Below are 13,056 nucleotides of genomic sequence, written 5' to 3' on the forward strand. Positions count from 1 at the left end.
AACTTCTAAGCCCGTGCTCATATGGTAGGTCATATGTTATTGCCTAGGGACACGCTCGGCATGTGAAGAATTCATCAGCATCCTGCCCATACCACTGTTTACGTGATATTAAAGCAACAAACCATTAAATATGTTTTTTCCTTGACCTAACATATGGTTTTCTTTTTAAACGCACCATTGTAAAACATATACGTCCGTTGTAAGGTTATAGTCTTTAAATAGGTTTCCTTTGCAAAGAAAATGTAATCAATGTGTTTAAACTATTGTGATCCGTTTCAGCTTTAGACATTTTAGGTTGCCTCTGCTAAAAAAAATATTAAAAAATCCACCATTCATTTTATTATCCAGAGGAAAAAATGGTTTAACCCAGTTATAGAAACTCACTCAAAATTGTGTTCCTCGTGTCATGTTATCTTGATTGTATATTTTGAGACCTCTCCTTTATTTAAAGGAACATGAAACCCAAATATTTATTTCATGATTTAGATAGAGAATACAATTTTAAACAACTTTCCAATTTACTTTTATTATTTAATTTGCTTCCTTCTCTTGTTATCTTTTGCTGAAAGGTTTATCTAGGAAAGCTCAGGAGTAGCAAAGAACCTAGGTTCTAGCAGCTGATTGGTGGCTATATATATATATATATATATATACAGATTGTCATTGGCTCACCCATGTGTTCAGTCAGCAACCAGTAGTGCATTGCTGCTCTTTCAAAATAGCATACCTAATAGAACTAAGAAAAATTGATAATAGGAGTAAATTAGAAAGTTGCCTAAAATTGCATGCTCTATCTGAATTATGAAAGAAAAAATGTGGGTTTCATATCCCTTTTAAAGAGACATGATGCAGAACATTTTCCTCTGTTTAGTCCTAACGAGAATGTTTCAAAATGCATGCGTATGTATTTTTTTTATGAACCTTTTGTAGTCTCAAGTGTGAAACTAGTACTATTACTGTTTTCAGTGCTCGTGGTAGAAAGAAATCTTAATTGCACCTATATTGTGCTCCTAGTTTTATAAATAGTAATCTGATTTTACTTGGTATATGCACTTTATCTGCAGAGATTTATATTGCAGTTGTTTTTTTAAAAACATGTGCCCAGCTAGTTGATGACAGCTTAATATTGTATGTTTTTTGCAAACTTTTCAAACGAAATAGGGCATTTTGTTTTAACGCTTGAATTACAATGTAATAGTGGTGACCTTTGCATATAAAACTGAATGCAATTTCACTTTTGAATAGCTTTTTTGCAATATACTAACATTAGCAAAAATCTTCTAATGTAAGCTATCACATGTTAAGAAAGAGCTTTAACTGTTCTGTGAATGTGAAGCATATGTAAATATGCTTCATGCACCAGCATTTTAAACTATTCATCTCCTCAGGGAGCTGGTGGTGCCTTCTATTTTTTTTTTGCCGATGACTCAATTTAAATGATACATAATCCTAATACTGCCAGATCTATGAGCAGACACTCTATTTAAAATGCTAGTACTTTAAGCATATTTAGATATGCTTCATGTGCACATGCACAGTAAAAGTTTACACTAAAAAAACTGTGATAGCTTTTACTAAAAGCTAGAATGTCTCTTCAACATAATCTATTTTACATGTAAAAATTACCTTGTTTAATTTCTCTTCTTTTGTATGCATGATAAATCGGATGATTATATTTTTAATTCCTGAATATGATTCTGTCAATCTGATTATTTTTAGAAAAAAAACACAACTATAAATAAATATTTTCCTTAATCTCTCTTCTTTTTCTGTAGAAATCACAAATTACGGAGGATGAAATTAAGTTAAAGAAAGACAGAGAACACAGTGCCAACCTTACTGATCACCCACGTTTTATTTTGACAAGTAAAGAAACAATGGAGTTGGAAGTACCAGTAGAACATAAAGGAGTCGTACTGGTGGCTTCAGATGGTCAATCTGACAATCAAGCTGGTTTACTTTCTGCTGCTGCAAGCCATAATGGACTTAAGGACAGACATGAATCAATAGACAGTGATGTCGCAAAAGAGATCAGATATCTAGATGAAGTGTTGGAAGCAAATTGTTGTGATTCTTCGACTGATACTCCTTTTAATGGATCCCCTTCTCCAGAGCCTAACACCATTACTGTTGATGGCTCTGGTCCATATGTCATTGTTACAAATAACTCTCTTTCCACAGTACCTGAAACCATAGCAGTGGACCGAAAGCCTCTCCCTGTAGTAGACATTGAGTCTAGTGAATGCACAATTAAAATGAACGGCCATTCTCAGAATGAATTAAAAGAGGAGCATGTTGATGAATTTACGTATGCAGCTAGTCCAACTCTTTCAAATGGCTCCCGAAGGTCATCCAAAGATGGGGAAATCACTCCAAAGACTATAAGAAAAGAAGCAAAGTTTGAGTTACGTGCATTCCACGAAGAAAAAAAGCCTTCAAAATTATTTGACAATGTCAGTGAGAAGGAAGCTTTTAGGGTAAGAAAAGTCAGACCTACAGAAGAGGTCATAGAGTTGGAAAAAGAGAGACTTGAACTTATCAAAAGTCAAGCTGTGAAAAAGAACCCTGGGATAGCAACCAAGTGGTGGAATCCACCGCAAGAAAAGACGATTGAGGAGCAGTTAAATTTAGAGCACCTCGAATCACATATAAAATATAAAGAACGAAAACAGAAACAGCAGCAACAGGGGGCTGCACCTCCTGAAATAAAGTCTAATCCAGTTCCTGTTGTACCATCAGAGTCAATTGTTGTGAATAAGGAAGACATAGTAACTGAGCAAATAGACTTTTCTGCTGCAAGGAAACAGTTTCTCAGTATGGAAAATACAAATCAACAGAACTTAAAAGTACCAAAGAGATCAGTTACTTCAAATCTCTATTCGGTTAAGCCTTTCTATAAATTAAGCAACACCGCTAAACCTCAGTCATCTGTTACAGTGACAAATCCATCAAGTACACAAGTTCAGTTGACACAAGCTGAAGCTGATGAAATATCATTGGTGAAAGCCCAAAAAGTACACTGTATTTCCGAAGATCAGTCCGTGGCCAGTGAGATACATTTGCTAGAAACATCGTCTGGGGAAGTTTCAGGTGATGAGAATATGAAATGTGGGAAAACAGTGGGCGACGAGAGTGAATTCTTAAATGTTCCAGCAACTTTGACTGTTGTTAAGGATGATGAAAATTACACATCAGACCGTTTTTCGAAATCTGTCATAATCGCTTCGCCTCCAGAGGAGCTGGACTCCGGATTAGATGACCTTTCTGTGAAGTCACAGGATACTACTGTCATGGAAACACTCTCAAATGACTTCAGCATGGACAATATAAGTGACAGTGGCACATCAAATGAAACTATGAATGCCCTGAATGAAAATTCCCTAGGGGAATTTTCACAACCCCAAACGCCTCTTAATGACACCCTTGCTGATTACACACTAGATGAAAACTCAAAATCATTTAGCGATCTCGGTTTTTATTCACCATCTTCCATGTTTCCTGACTCAGTTCTTTTGGATGACAATATAGAATATCATGCAGGTCTTTTGGTGCAAAGTGTAATTCAGCAAGCTCTCGCTGAGAAAGCTGGCATGGTAGAATGTACTAAAATACAAGATTCAGCAGATACCAACTTCACTGAAGACAATGAGACATTAGAAGAACAAAATATTATAGAGACCACTTCCACACCACCTCTTAGTCCAGAGAACAAGGACAATTCAGTATTTGAGCCTCCTCAAGTTTCATCTCCAATGCCAGAAATGAGGGGTGTGACAGTGACACCAAAGTCTACCGAACAAAACTTGGAACTCAGTCTCGAAAAGAAGCGAGAATATTCTCCAGTGCCACCAGTGATGGAACTAGAAGGTGGTGAAGAATATAAACAAGAAAGTTACTTCAGCAAATACTCCCAAGCTGCTGAGTTGAGAAGTACAGCATCGATCTTGGCAACACAAGAGCCAGAGATAACAGTGGGACCTTTTAAACTAAGGTCGAAAAAGCAGCGAACTTTATCCATGATTGAAGAAGAGATCAGAGCTGCACAGGATAGGGAGCAGGAGTTAAAGAGACAAAGGCAAAGCCTGCAAACTCCTCCAAGTCCCACAGTAAAAAATGCACCTGCATTGCCAACCAGAACAGTTACCTACAAGACTGCACCTGGTAAGTCTTTTATATGTTAACCATTTGAGAACTAAAACAAAATTCTGGACACCTTTTTCAGCTCACATTATCTCTATCTTTTGGATAACACTTCAGTCGTATATTGTCTTGTCACTAGCTCTTTCTACCCCCCCCCCCTCCAGTAAATGTGTCTCTGTATTTTTACTCTGATTCATTTAAAGTGATTGTAAGCTTTCATATTTAACTGAACAGTATATACAATTATGGTAAACATTGTGCTGTTCCTCCGCCCGCATCTCATACTTCTTCTAGCTGTACGATGACAAATCTGGCTTCATCCAATCGTTGTGTGCCCCATAAGCTGGACACCATGTTGGGCACGCAACAATTGGATGAAGCTGGATTCTTCATTGCACAGCTAGAAGAAGTATGAGATGCGTGCGGATGAACGGGATGTTTACCATCACTAGATGGTATATTTTACAAATAAAGCGGCTTAAAGGGACAGTCTACCATAGAATTGTTATTGTTTTAAAAGATAGATAAACCCTTTATTACCCATTCCCCAGTTTTGCATAACCAACACAGTTATATTAATATACTTTTTACCTCTGTGATTACCTTGTATCTAGGAACCTTCTTCCAGCCCCCTGATCACATGACTGTGACTGTTTATTATCTATTGTCTTAAATTTAGCATTGCTTTGTGCTAAATCTTAAATAACCCCCTGTGCCTGAACACAGTGTTATCTATATGGCCCACATGTACTTTCTGTCTCTTTGTGTTGAAAAGAGATTTAAAAAGCATGTGATAAGAGGCAGCCCTCAAAGGCTTAGAAATTAGCATATGAGCCTACCTATGTTTAGTTTAAACTAAGAACACCAAGAGAAAAAAAGCAAATTTGATGATAAAAGTAAATTGGAAAGTTGATTAAAATTAAAATGTCCTATCTGAATAATGAAAGTTTAATTTATACTAGACTGTCCCTTTAATGAAATTTCAAATATAATGGTACCCCTCTTTCTCCAACATAGGTGTGTCCGGTCCACGGCGTCATCCTTACTTGTGGGATATTCTCTTCCCCAACAGGAAATGGCAAAGAGCCCAGCAAAGCTGGTCACATGATCCCTCCTAGGCTCCGCCTACCCCAGTCATTCTCTTTGCCGTTGTACAGGCAACATCTCCACGGAGATGGCTTAGAGTTTTTTAGTGTTTAACTGTAGTTTTTCATTATTCAATCAAGAGTTTGTTATTTTCAAATAGTGCTGGTACGTACTATTTACTCAGAAACAGAAAAGAGATGAAGAATTCTGTTTGTATGAGGAAAATGATTTTAGCAACCGTAACTAAAATCCATGGCTGTTCCACACAGGACTGTTGAGAGCAATTAACTTCAGTTGGGGGAACAGTTTGCAGTCCCTTGCTGCTTGAGGTATGACACATTCTAACAAGACGATGTAATGCTGGAAGCTGTCATTTTCCCTATGGGATCCGGTAAGCCATGTTTATTACGATTGTAAATAAGGGCTTCACAAGGGCTTATTTAAACTGTAGACTTTTTCTGGGCTAAATCGATTGATTATTAACACATATTTAGCCTTGAGGAATCATTTTATCTGGGTATTTTGATATAATAATATCGGCAGGCACTGTGTTAGACACCTTATTCTTTAGGGGCTTTCCCAAAGCATAGGCAGAGTCTCATTTTCGCGCCGGTGTTGCGCACTTGTTTTTGAGAGGCATGGCATGCAGTCGCATGTGAGAGGAGCTCTGATACTTATAAAAGACTTCTGAAGGCGTCATTTGGTATCGTATTCCCCTTTGGGTTTGGTTGGGTCTCAGCAAAGCAGATACCAGGGACTGTAAAGGGGTTTAAAGCTTAAAACGGCTCCGGTTCCGTTATTTTAAGGGTTAAAGCTTCCAAAATTGGTGTGCAATATTTTCAAGGCTTTAAGACGCTGTGGTGAAAATTTGGTGAATTTTGAACAATTCCTTCATGTTTTTTCGCAATTGCAGTAATAAAGTGTGTTCAGTTTAAAATTTAAAGTGACAGTAACGGTTTTATTTTAAAACGTTTTTTGTACTTTCTGATCAAGTTTATGCCTGTTTAACATGTCTGAACTACCAGATAGACTGTGTTCTGAATGTGGGGAAGCGAGAATTCCTATTCATTTAAATAAATGTGATTTATGTGATAATGACAATGATGCCCAAGATGATTCCTCAAGTGAGGGGAGTAAGCATGGTACTGCATCATTCCCTCCTTCGTCTACACGAGTCTTGCCCACTCAGGAGGCCCCTAGTACATCTAGCGCGCCAATACTCCTTACTATGCAACAATTAACGGCTGTAATGGATAATTCTGTCAAAAACATTTTAGCCAAAATGAACCCTTGTCAGCGTAAGCGTGGCTGCTCTGTTTTAGTTACTGAAGAGCATGACGACGCTGATATTAATATCTCTGAAGGGCCCCTAACCCAATCTGAGGGGGCCAGGGAGGTTTTGTCTGAGGGAGAAATTACTGATTTAGGGAACATTTCTCAGCAGGCTGAATCTGATGTGATTACATTTAAATTTAAATTGGAACATCTCCGCATTTTGCTTAAGGAGGTATTATCCACTCTGGATGATTGTGAAAATTTAGTCATCCCAGAGAAACTATGTAAAATGGACAAGTTCCTAGAGGTGCCGGGGCTCCCAGAAGCTTTTCCTATACCCAAGCGGGTGGCGGACATTGTTAATAAAGAATGGGAAAGGCCCGGTATTCCTTTCGTCCCTCCCCCCATATTTAAAAAATTGTTTCCTATGGTCGACCCCAGAAAGGACTTATGGCAGTCAGTCCCCAAGGTCGAGGGAGCGGTTTCTACTTTAAACAAACGCACCACTATTCCCATAGAGGATAGTTGTGCTTTCAAAGATCCTATGGATAAAAAATTAGAAGGTTTGCTTAAAAAGATGTTTGTTCAGCAGGGTTACCTTCTACAACCCATTTCATGCATTGTCCCTGTCACTACTGCCGCATATTTCTGGTTTGATGAACTGCTTAAGGTGCTCGATAGTGACTCTCCTCCTTATGAGGAGATTATGGACAGAATCAATGCTCTCAAATTGGCTAATTCTTTCACTCTAGACGCCTCTTTGCAATTGGCTAAGTTAGCGGCTAAGAACTCTGGGTTTGCTATTGTGGCGCGCAGAGCGCTTTGGTTGAAATCTTGGTCGGCTGATGCGTCTTCCAAGAACAAGCTACTAAACATTCCTTTCAAGGGGAAAACGTTGTTTGGTCCTGACTTGAAAGAGATTATCTCTGATATCACTGGGGGTAAGGGCCACGCCCTTCCTCAGGATCGGCCTTTCAAGGCAAAAAATAGACCTAATTTTCGTCCCTTTCGTAAAAACGGACCAGCCCAAGGTGCTACGTCCTCTAAGCAAGAGGGTAATACTGCTCAGGCCAAGCCAGCTTGGAGACCAATGCAAGGCTGGAACAAGGGAAAGCAGGCCAAGAAACCTGCCACTGCTACCAAGACAGCATGAAATATTGGCCCCCGATCCGGGACCGGATCTGGTGGGGGGCAGACTCTCTCTCTTCGCTCAGGCTTGGGCAAGAGATGTTCTGGATCCTTGGGCGCTAGAAATAGTCTCCCAGGGTTATCTTCTGGAATTCAAGGGACTTCCCCCAAGGGGGAGGTTCCACAGGTCGCAGTTGTCTTCAGACCACATAAAAAGACAGGCGTTCTTACATTGTGTAGAAGACCTGTTAAAAATGGGAGTGATTCATCCTGTTCCATTAAGAGAACAAGGGATGGGGTTCTACTCCAATCTGTTCATAGTTCCCAAAAAAGAGGGAACGTTCAGACCAATCCTAGATCTCAAGATCTTAAACAAATTTCTCAAGGTCCCATCGTTCAAGATGGAAACCATTCGAACTATCCTTCCTTCCATCCAGGAAGGTCAATTCATGACCACGGTGGATTTAAAGGATGCGTATCTACATATTCCTATCCACAAGGAACATCATCGGTTCCTAAGGTTTGCATTCCTGGACAAACATTACCAGTTCGTGGCGCTTCCTTTCGGATTAGCCACTGCTCCAAGGATTTTCACAAAGGTACTAGGGTCCCTTCTAGCGGTGCTAAGACCAAGGGGCATTGCAGTAGTACCTTACCTGGACGACATTCTGATTCAAGCGTCGTCCCTTCCTCAAGCAAAGGCTCACACGGACATTGTCCTGGCCTTTCTCAGATCTCACGGCTGGAAAGTGAACGTGGAAAAGAGTTCTCTATCCCCGTCAACAAGGGTTCCCTTCTTGGGAACAATTATAGACTCCTTAGAAATGAGGATCTTTCTAACAGAGGCCAGAAAAACAAAGCTTCTGGACTCTTGTCGGATACTTCATTCCGTTCCTCTTCCTTCCATAGCTCAGTGCATGGAAGTGATCGGGTTGATGGTGGCGGCGATGGACATAGTTCCTTTTGCGCGCATTCATCTAAGACCATTACAACTGTGCATGCTCAGTCAGTGGAATGGGGACTATACAGACTTGTCTCCGAAGATACAAGTAAATCAGAGGACCAGAGACTCACTCCGTTGGTGGCTGTCCCTGGACAATCTGTCTCAAGGGATGATGTTCCACAGACCAGAGTGGGTCATTGTCACGACCGACGCCAGTCTGATAGGCTGGGGCGCGGTCTGGGGATCCCTGAAAGCTCAGGGTCTTTGGTCTCGGGAAGAATCTCTTCTACCGATAAATATTCTGGAACTGAGAGCGATATTCAATGCTCTCCAGGCCTGGCCCCAGCTTGCGAGGACCAGGTTCATACGGTTTCAATCAGACAACATGACGACTGTTGCGTACATCAACCATCAGGGGGGAACAAGGAGTTCCCTAGCGATGGAAGAAGTAACCAAAATTATTCTTTGGGCGGAGTCTCACTCCTGCCACCTGTCTGCTATCCACATCCCAGGAGTGGAAAATTGGGAAGCGGATTTTCTGAGTCGGCAGACATTGCATCCGGGGGAGTGGGAACTCCATCCGGAAATCTTTGCCCAAGTCACTCACCTGTGGGGCATTCCAGACATGGATCTGATGGCCTCTCGTCAGAACTTCAAAGTTCCTTGCTACGGGGCCAGATCCAGGGATCCCAAGGCGGCTCTAGTGGATGCACTAGTAGCACCTTGGACCTTCAAACTAGCTTATGTGTTCCCGCCATTTCCTCTCATCCCCAGGCTGATAGCCAGGATCAAGCAGGAGAGGGCGTCGGTGATCTTGATAGCTCCTGCGTGGCCACGCAGGACTTGGTATGCAGATCTGGTGAATATGTCATCGGCTCCACCTTGGAAGCTACCTTTGAGACGAGACCTTCTTGTTCAGGGTCCGTTCGAACATCCGAATCTGGTTTCACTCCAGCTGACTGCTTGGAGATTGAACGCTTGATTTTATCGAAGCGAGGATTCTCAGATTCTGTTATCGATACTCTTGTTCAGGCCAGAAAGCCTGTGACTAGAAAGATTTACCACAAAATTTGGAAAAAATATATCTGTTGGTGTGAATCTAAAGGATTCCCTTGGGACAAGGTTAAGATTCCTAGGATTCTATCCTTCCTTCAAGAAGGATTGGAAAAAGGATTATCTGCAAGTTCCCTGAAGGGACAGATTTCTGCCTTGTCGGTATTACTTCACAAAAAGCTGGCAGCTGTGCCAGATGTTCAAGCCTTTGTTCAGGCTCTGGTTAGAATCAAGCCTGTTTACAAACCTTTGACTCCTCCTTGGAGTCTCAATTTAGTTCTTTCAGTTCTTCAGGGGGTTCCGTTTGAACCCTTACATTCCGTTGATATTAAGTTATTATCTTGGAAAGTTTTGTTTTTAGTTGCGATTTCTTCTGCTAGAAGAGTCTCAGAATTATCTGCTCTGCAGTGTTCTCCTCCTTATCTGGTGTTCCATGCAGATAAGGTGGTTTTACGTACTAAACCTGGTTTTCTTCCAAAAGTTGTTTCTAACAAAAACATTAACCAGGAGATTATCGTACCTTCTCTGTGTCCAAAACCAGTTTCAAAGAAGGAACGTTTGTTGCACAATTTGGATGTTGTTCGCGCTCTAAAATTCTATTTAGATGCTACAAAGGATTTTAGACAAACATCTTCCTTGTTTGTTGTTTATTCAGGTAAAAGGAGAGGTCAAAAAGCAACTTCTACCTCTCTCTCTTTTTGGATTAAAAGCATCATCAGATTGGCTTACGAGACTGCCGGACGGCAGCCTCCCGAAAGAATCACAGCTCATTCCACTAGGGCTGTGGCTTCCACATGGGCCTTCAAGAACGAGGCTTCTGTTGATCAGATATGTAGGGCAGCGACTTGGTCTTCACTGCACACTTTTACCAAATTTTACAAGTTTGATACTTTTGCTTCTTCTGAGGCTATTTTTGGGAGAAAGGTTTTGCAAGCCGTGGTGCCTTCCATTTAGGTGACCTGATTTGCTCCCTCCCTTCATCCGTGTCCTAAAGCTTTGGTATTGGTTCCCACAAGTAAGGATGACGCCGTGGACCGGACACACCTATGTTGGAGAAAACAGAATTTATGTTTACCTGATAAATTTCTTTCTCCAACGGTGTGTCCGGTCCACGGCCCGCCCTGGTTTTTTTAATCAGGTCTGATATTTTATTTTCTTTAACTACAGTCACCACGGTACCACATGGTTTCTCCTATGCAAATATTCCTCCTTAACGTCGGTCGAATGACTGGGGTAGGCGGAGCCTAGGAGGGATCATGTGACCAGCTTTGCTGGGCTCTTTGCCATTTCCTGTTGGGGAAGAGAATATCCCACAAGTAAGGATGACGCCGTGGACCGGACACACCGTTGGAGAAAGAAATTTATCAGGTAAACATAAATTCTGTTTTTGAACAATAATTGTATATACTGTTAAGTTAAATACAAACGCTTATAGTTACTTTAAAGTTAGATATGAAATTTAGTAGCCATACAAAAAATTTAAGACTGTGAAAAGCAGGACTGTGAATACTCTGGCCTCTGCCTCCTGGGTGCACGCATTGCTTACCTCTAAGGGGGCGTGGCAATTAATTTTGACAGAAAAAAATCACTATACCTTGCTTTTACTTCTGTAGAAACAATGTTAGTTATACCAGGAACTATATGTAAAACTAGTAGAGCAGTGCAATAGAATGTGTATGTTAAAAACAGGTGTGATTTTAAATATAGTTTTTTTAAATTATTCTTTCAAATGAACACATTTGTGTTAAGTTACATTGCTGCACTTTGTGTGTTAGTTTGAGGTTTTTTTTACTTTTAAAACACTTTTTTGAACTACAATGGATGTTTTAATACACATGAAAAATGGTCTATCTTTTAACTCAAAAATAACATTTACATTTCTACATTGCCATGCCTATAGTCCCCATGATAATCCCAAATATTGTAATAAAATATTTAATGGTACAATATAAAAGGGGGGGGGTTGTTGTTTCCCCTCCCCCTTAGTTTTTTGGTTTTGAAGTGGTATGGTAATTTCTTGCACTGTTATTTGTTTAACAGATAAGGAGTTGAAATGACTAGTTAAAGGGACAGTATACTGTAAAATAGTTTTTCCCTTAATGTGTTTACAATTGCTTTCTTTACCAACTGCAGAGTAAAAAAATGTATGAAAATGAGCTTTTTAAGGCTTATTTGTGTATATTAAAGCTCTGATTTTGTGTTTTGAAGCCACAACCTAATAAAATGGGTTGAGCTTGTAGGTATAATCAGATCTCATTACTGTATCACATTGTGTGCATATACCTGCTTCTTTATCTTATATCTGTAGGTATAATCAGATCTCATTACTGTATCACATTGTGTACATATACCTGCTTCTTTATCTTATATCTGTAGGTATAATCAGATCTCATTACTTTATCACATTGTGTACATATACCTGCTTCTTTATCTTATATCTGTCCTTAAAAAAATCACCAGTACTTTGAGAGAACAATGGAAAATCAACATTTTATTACCTTATCTCTGCTATATCCAACTGGGAGTGTAATTTCTTCTGCTGGCTGTGTTTACAAAGCTTATCTATAGCTGGTACGCGCGGCCACAAACTTTCAGAATAGGTGGGGATACCACATGCTAAATCAACAATTTCAAATGCCAATATAAGGGTAAAGGAGCTACTTGTAAACAATTTAATACACTCCAGCAGGTAAAGTGGATCATTGGGAACAAATTAAAGGGGAGAAAATGTTTGAGTAAACTGTCCCTTTAAGGGTGGGGGGGAAAAAGACTATCTATTCCCATTTAAACATCACTCTCAAGATATTCAAATGTCCTTACAGGGATATTAAACAGTCAATAAATGCTACACATAATGATGTATTCATAGCAAGGATTAGCCCTAGAATAATATGTAACTGTATTTTTTACCATTATATCATGATGTATGTGTAAAGGTTACGTCTCTATAAAGTTCTTTTTATCTCGTCTTCTGTGGAGAACAATTGGGGATAGATCTATAAAATAGAGTTTGTGTAAACAAGGCTGTGTGGAATTCCACACAACCATGTTTGTATTTATCAGTTTTATTGCCCGTTTGCAGCAGCAGAGTGAGATGAGGTTTAAAACGTTTAGACATTGGGGTGTCCATTACTTAATAGAAACAACGATTTTTAGAGTTAAATTACAGGAAAAGGGGACAGAATACACAAAGTATATTTCAAAGTTTTTTTTAAAGGGACACCTTTAGAAAGAGCATGCACCTTTTAAAGTGAATGTAAAGTTGAATAAATAAGTGCCCGGTTTTAAAAATACTATTAAAAACAGGGGCACTTTCATTCATTAAACTTTACATTGCAGCGTTTTTTAAATACTTACATTTTTCTTTAGGAAACCCAGACCGGCGATCCTCCGCCCACAGCTCCTCTGTACTTAGCACAGCAATGACGGAA

The 13,056-nt window shown here is 39.8% G+C and overlaps 1 protein-coding gene across 1 annotated transcript in view; it reads left to right on the plus strand.

Moving 5' to 3' along the window:
• LOC128647220 (A-kinase anchor protein 2-like) overlaps nt 1-11,682 on the plus strand; it is a 135,533-nt gene extending 123,851 nt beyond the window's left edge. The window contains exons 2-3 of the mRNA XM_053700009.1: nt 1,776-4,161; nt 11,666-11,682. Of these exons, the coding sequence (XP_053555984.1) occupies nt 1,776-4,161; nt 11,666-11,682 (2,403 nt within the window). The remainder of the gene's footprint in view (nt 1-1,775; nt 4,162-11,665) is intronic.
• The last annotated feature ends 1,374 nt before the right edge of the window (nt 11,683-13,056 follow it).

This window comes from Bombina bombina, chromosome 2, assembly GCF_027579735.1.
Source record: "Bombina bombina isolate aBomBom1 chromosome 2, aBomBom1.pri, whole genome shotgun sequence".
Taxonomy (NCBI): Eukaryota; Metazoa; Chordata; class Amphibia; order Anura; family Bombinatoridae; genus Bombina; species Bombina bombina.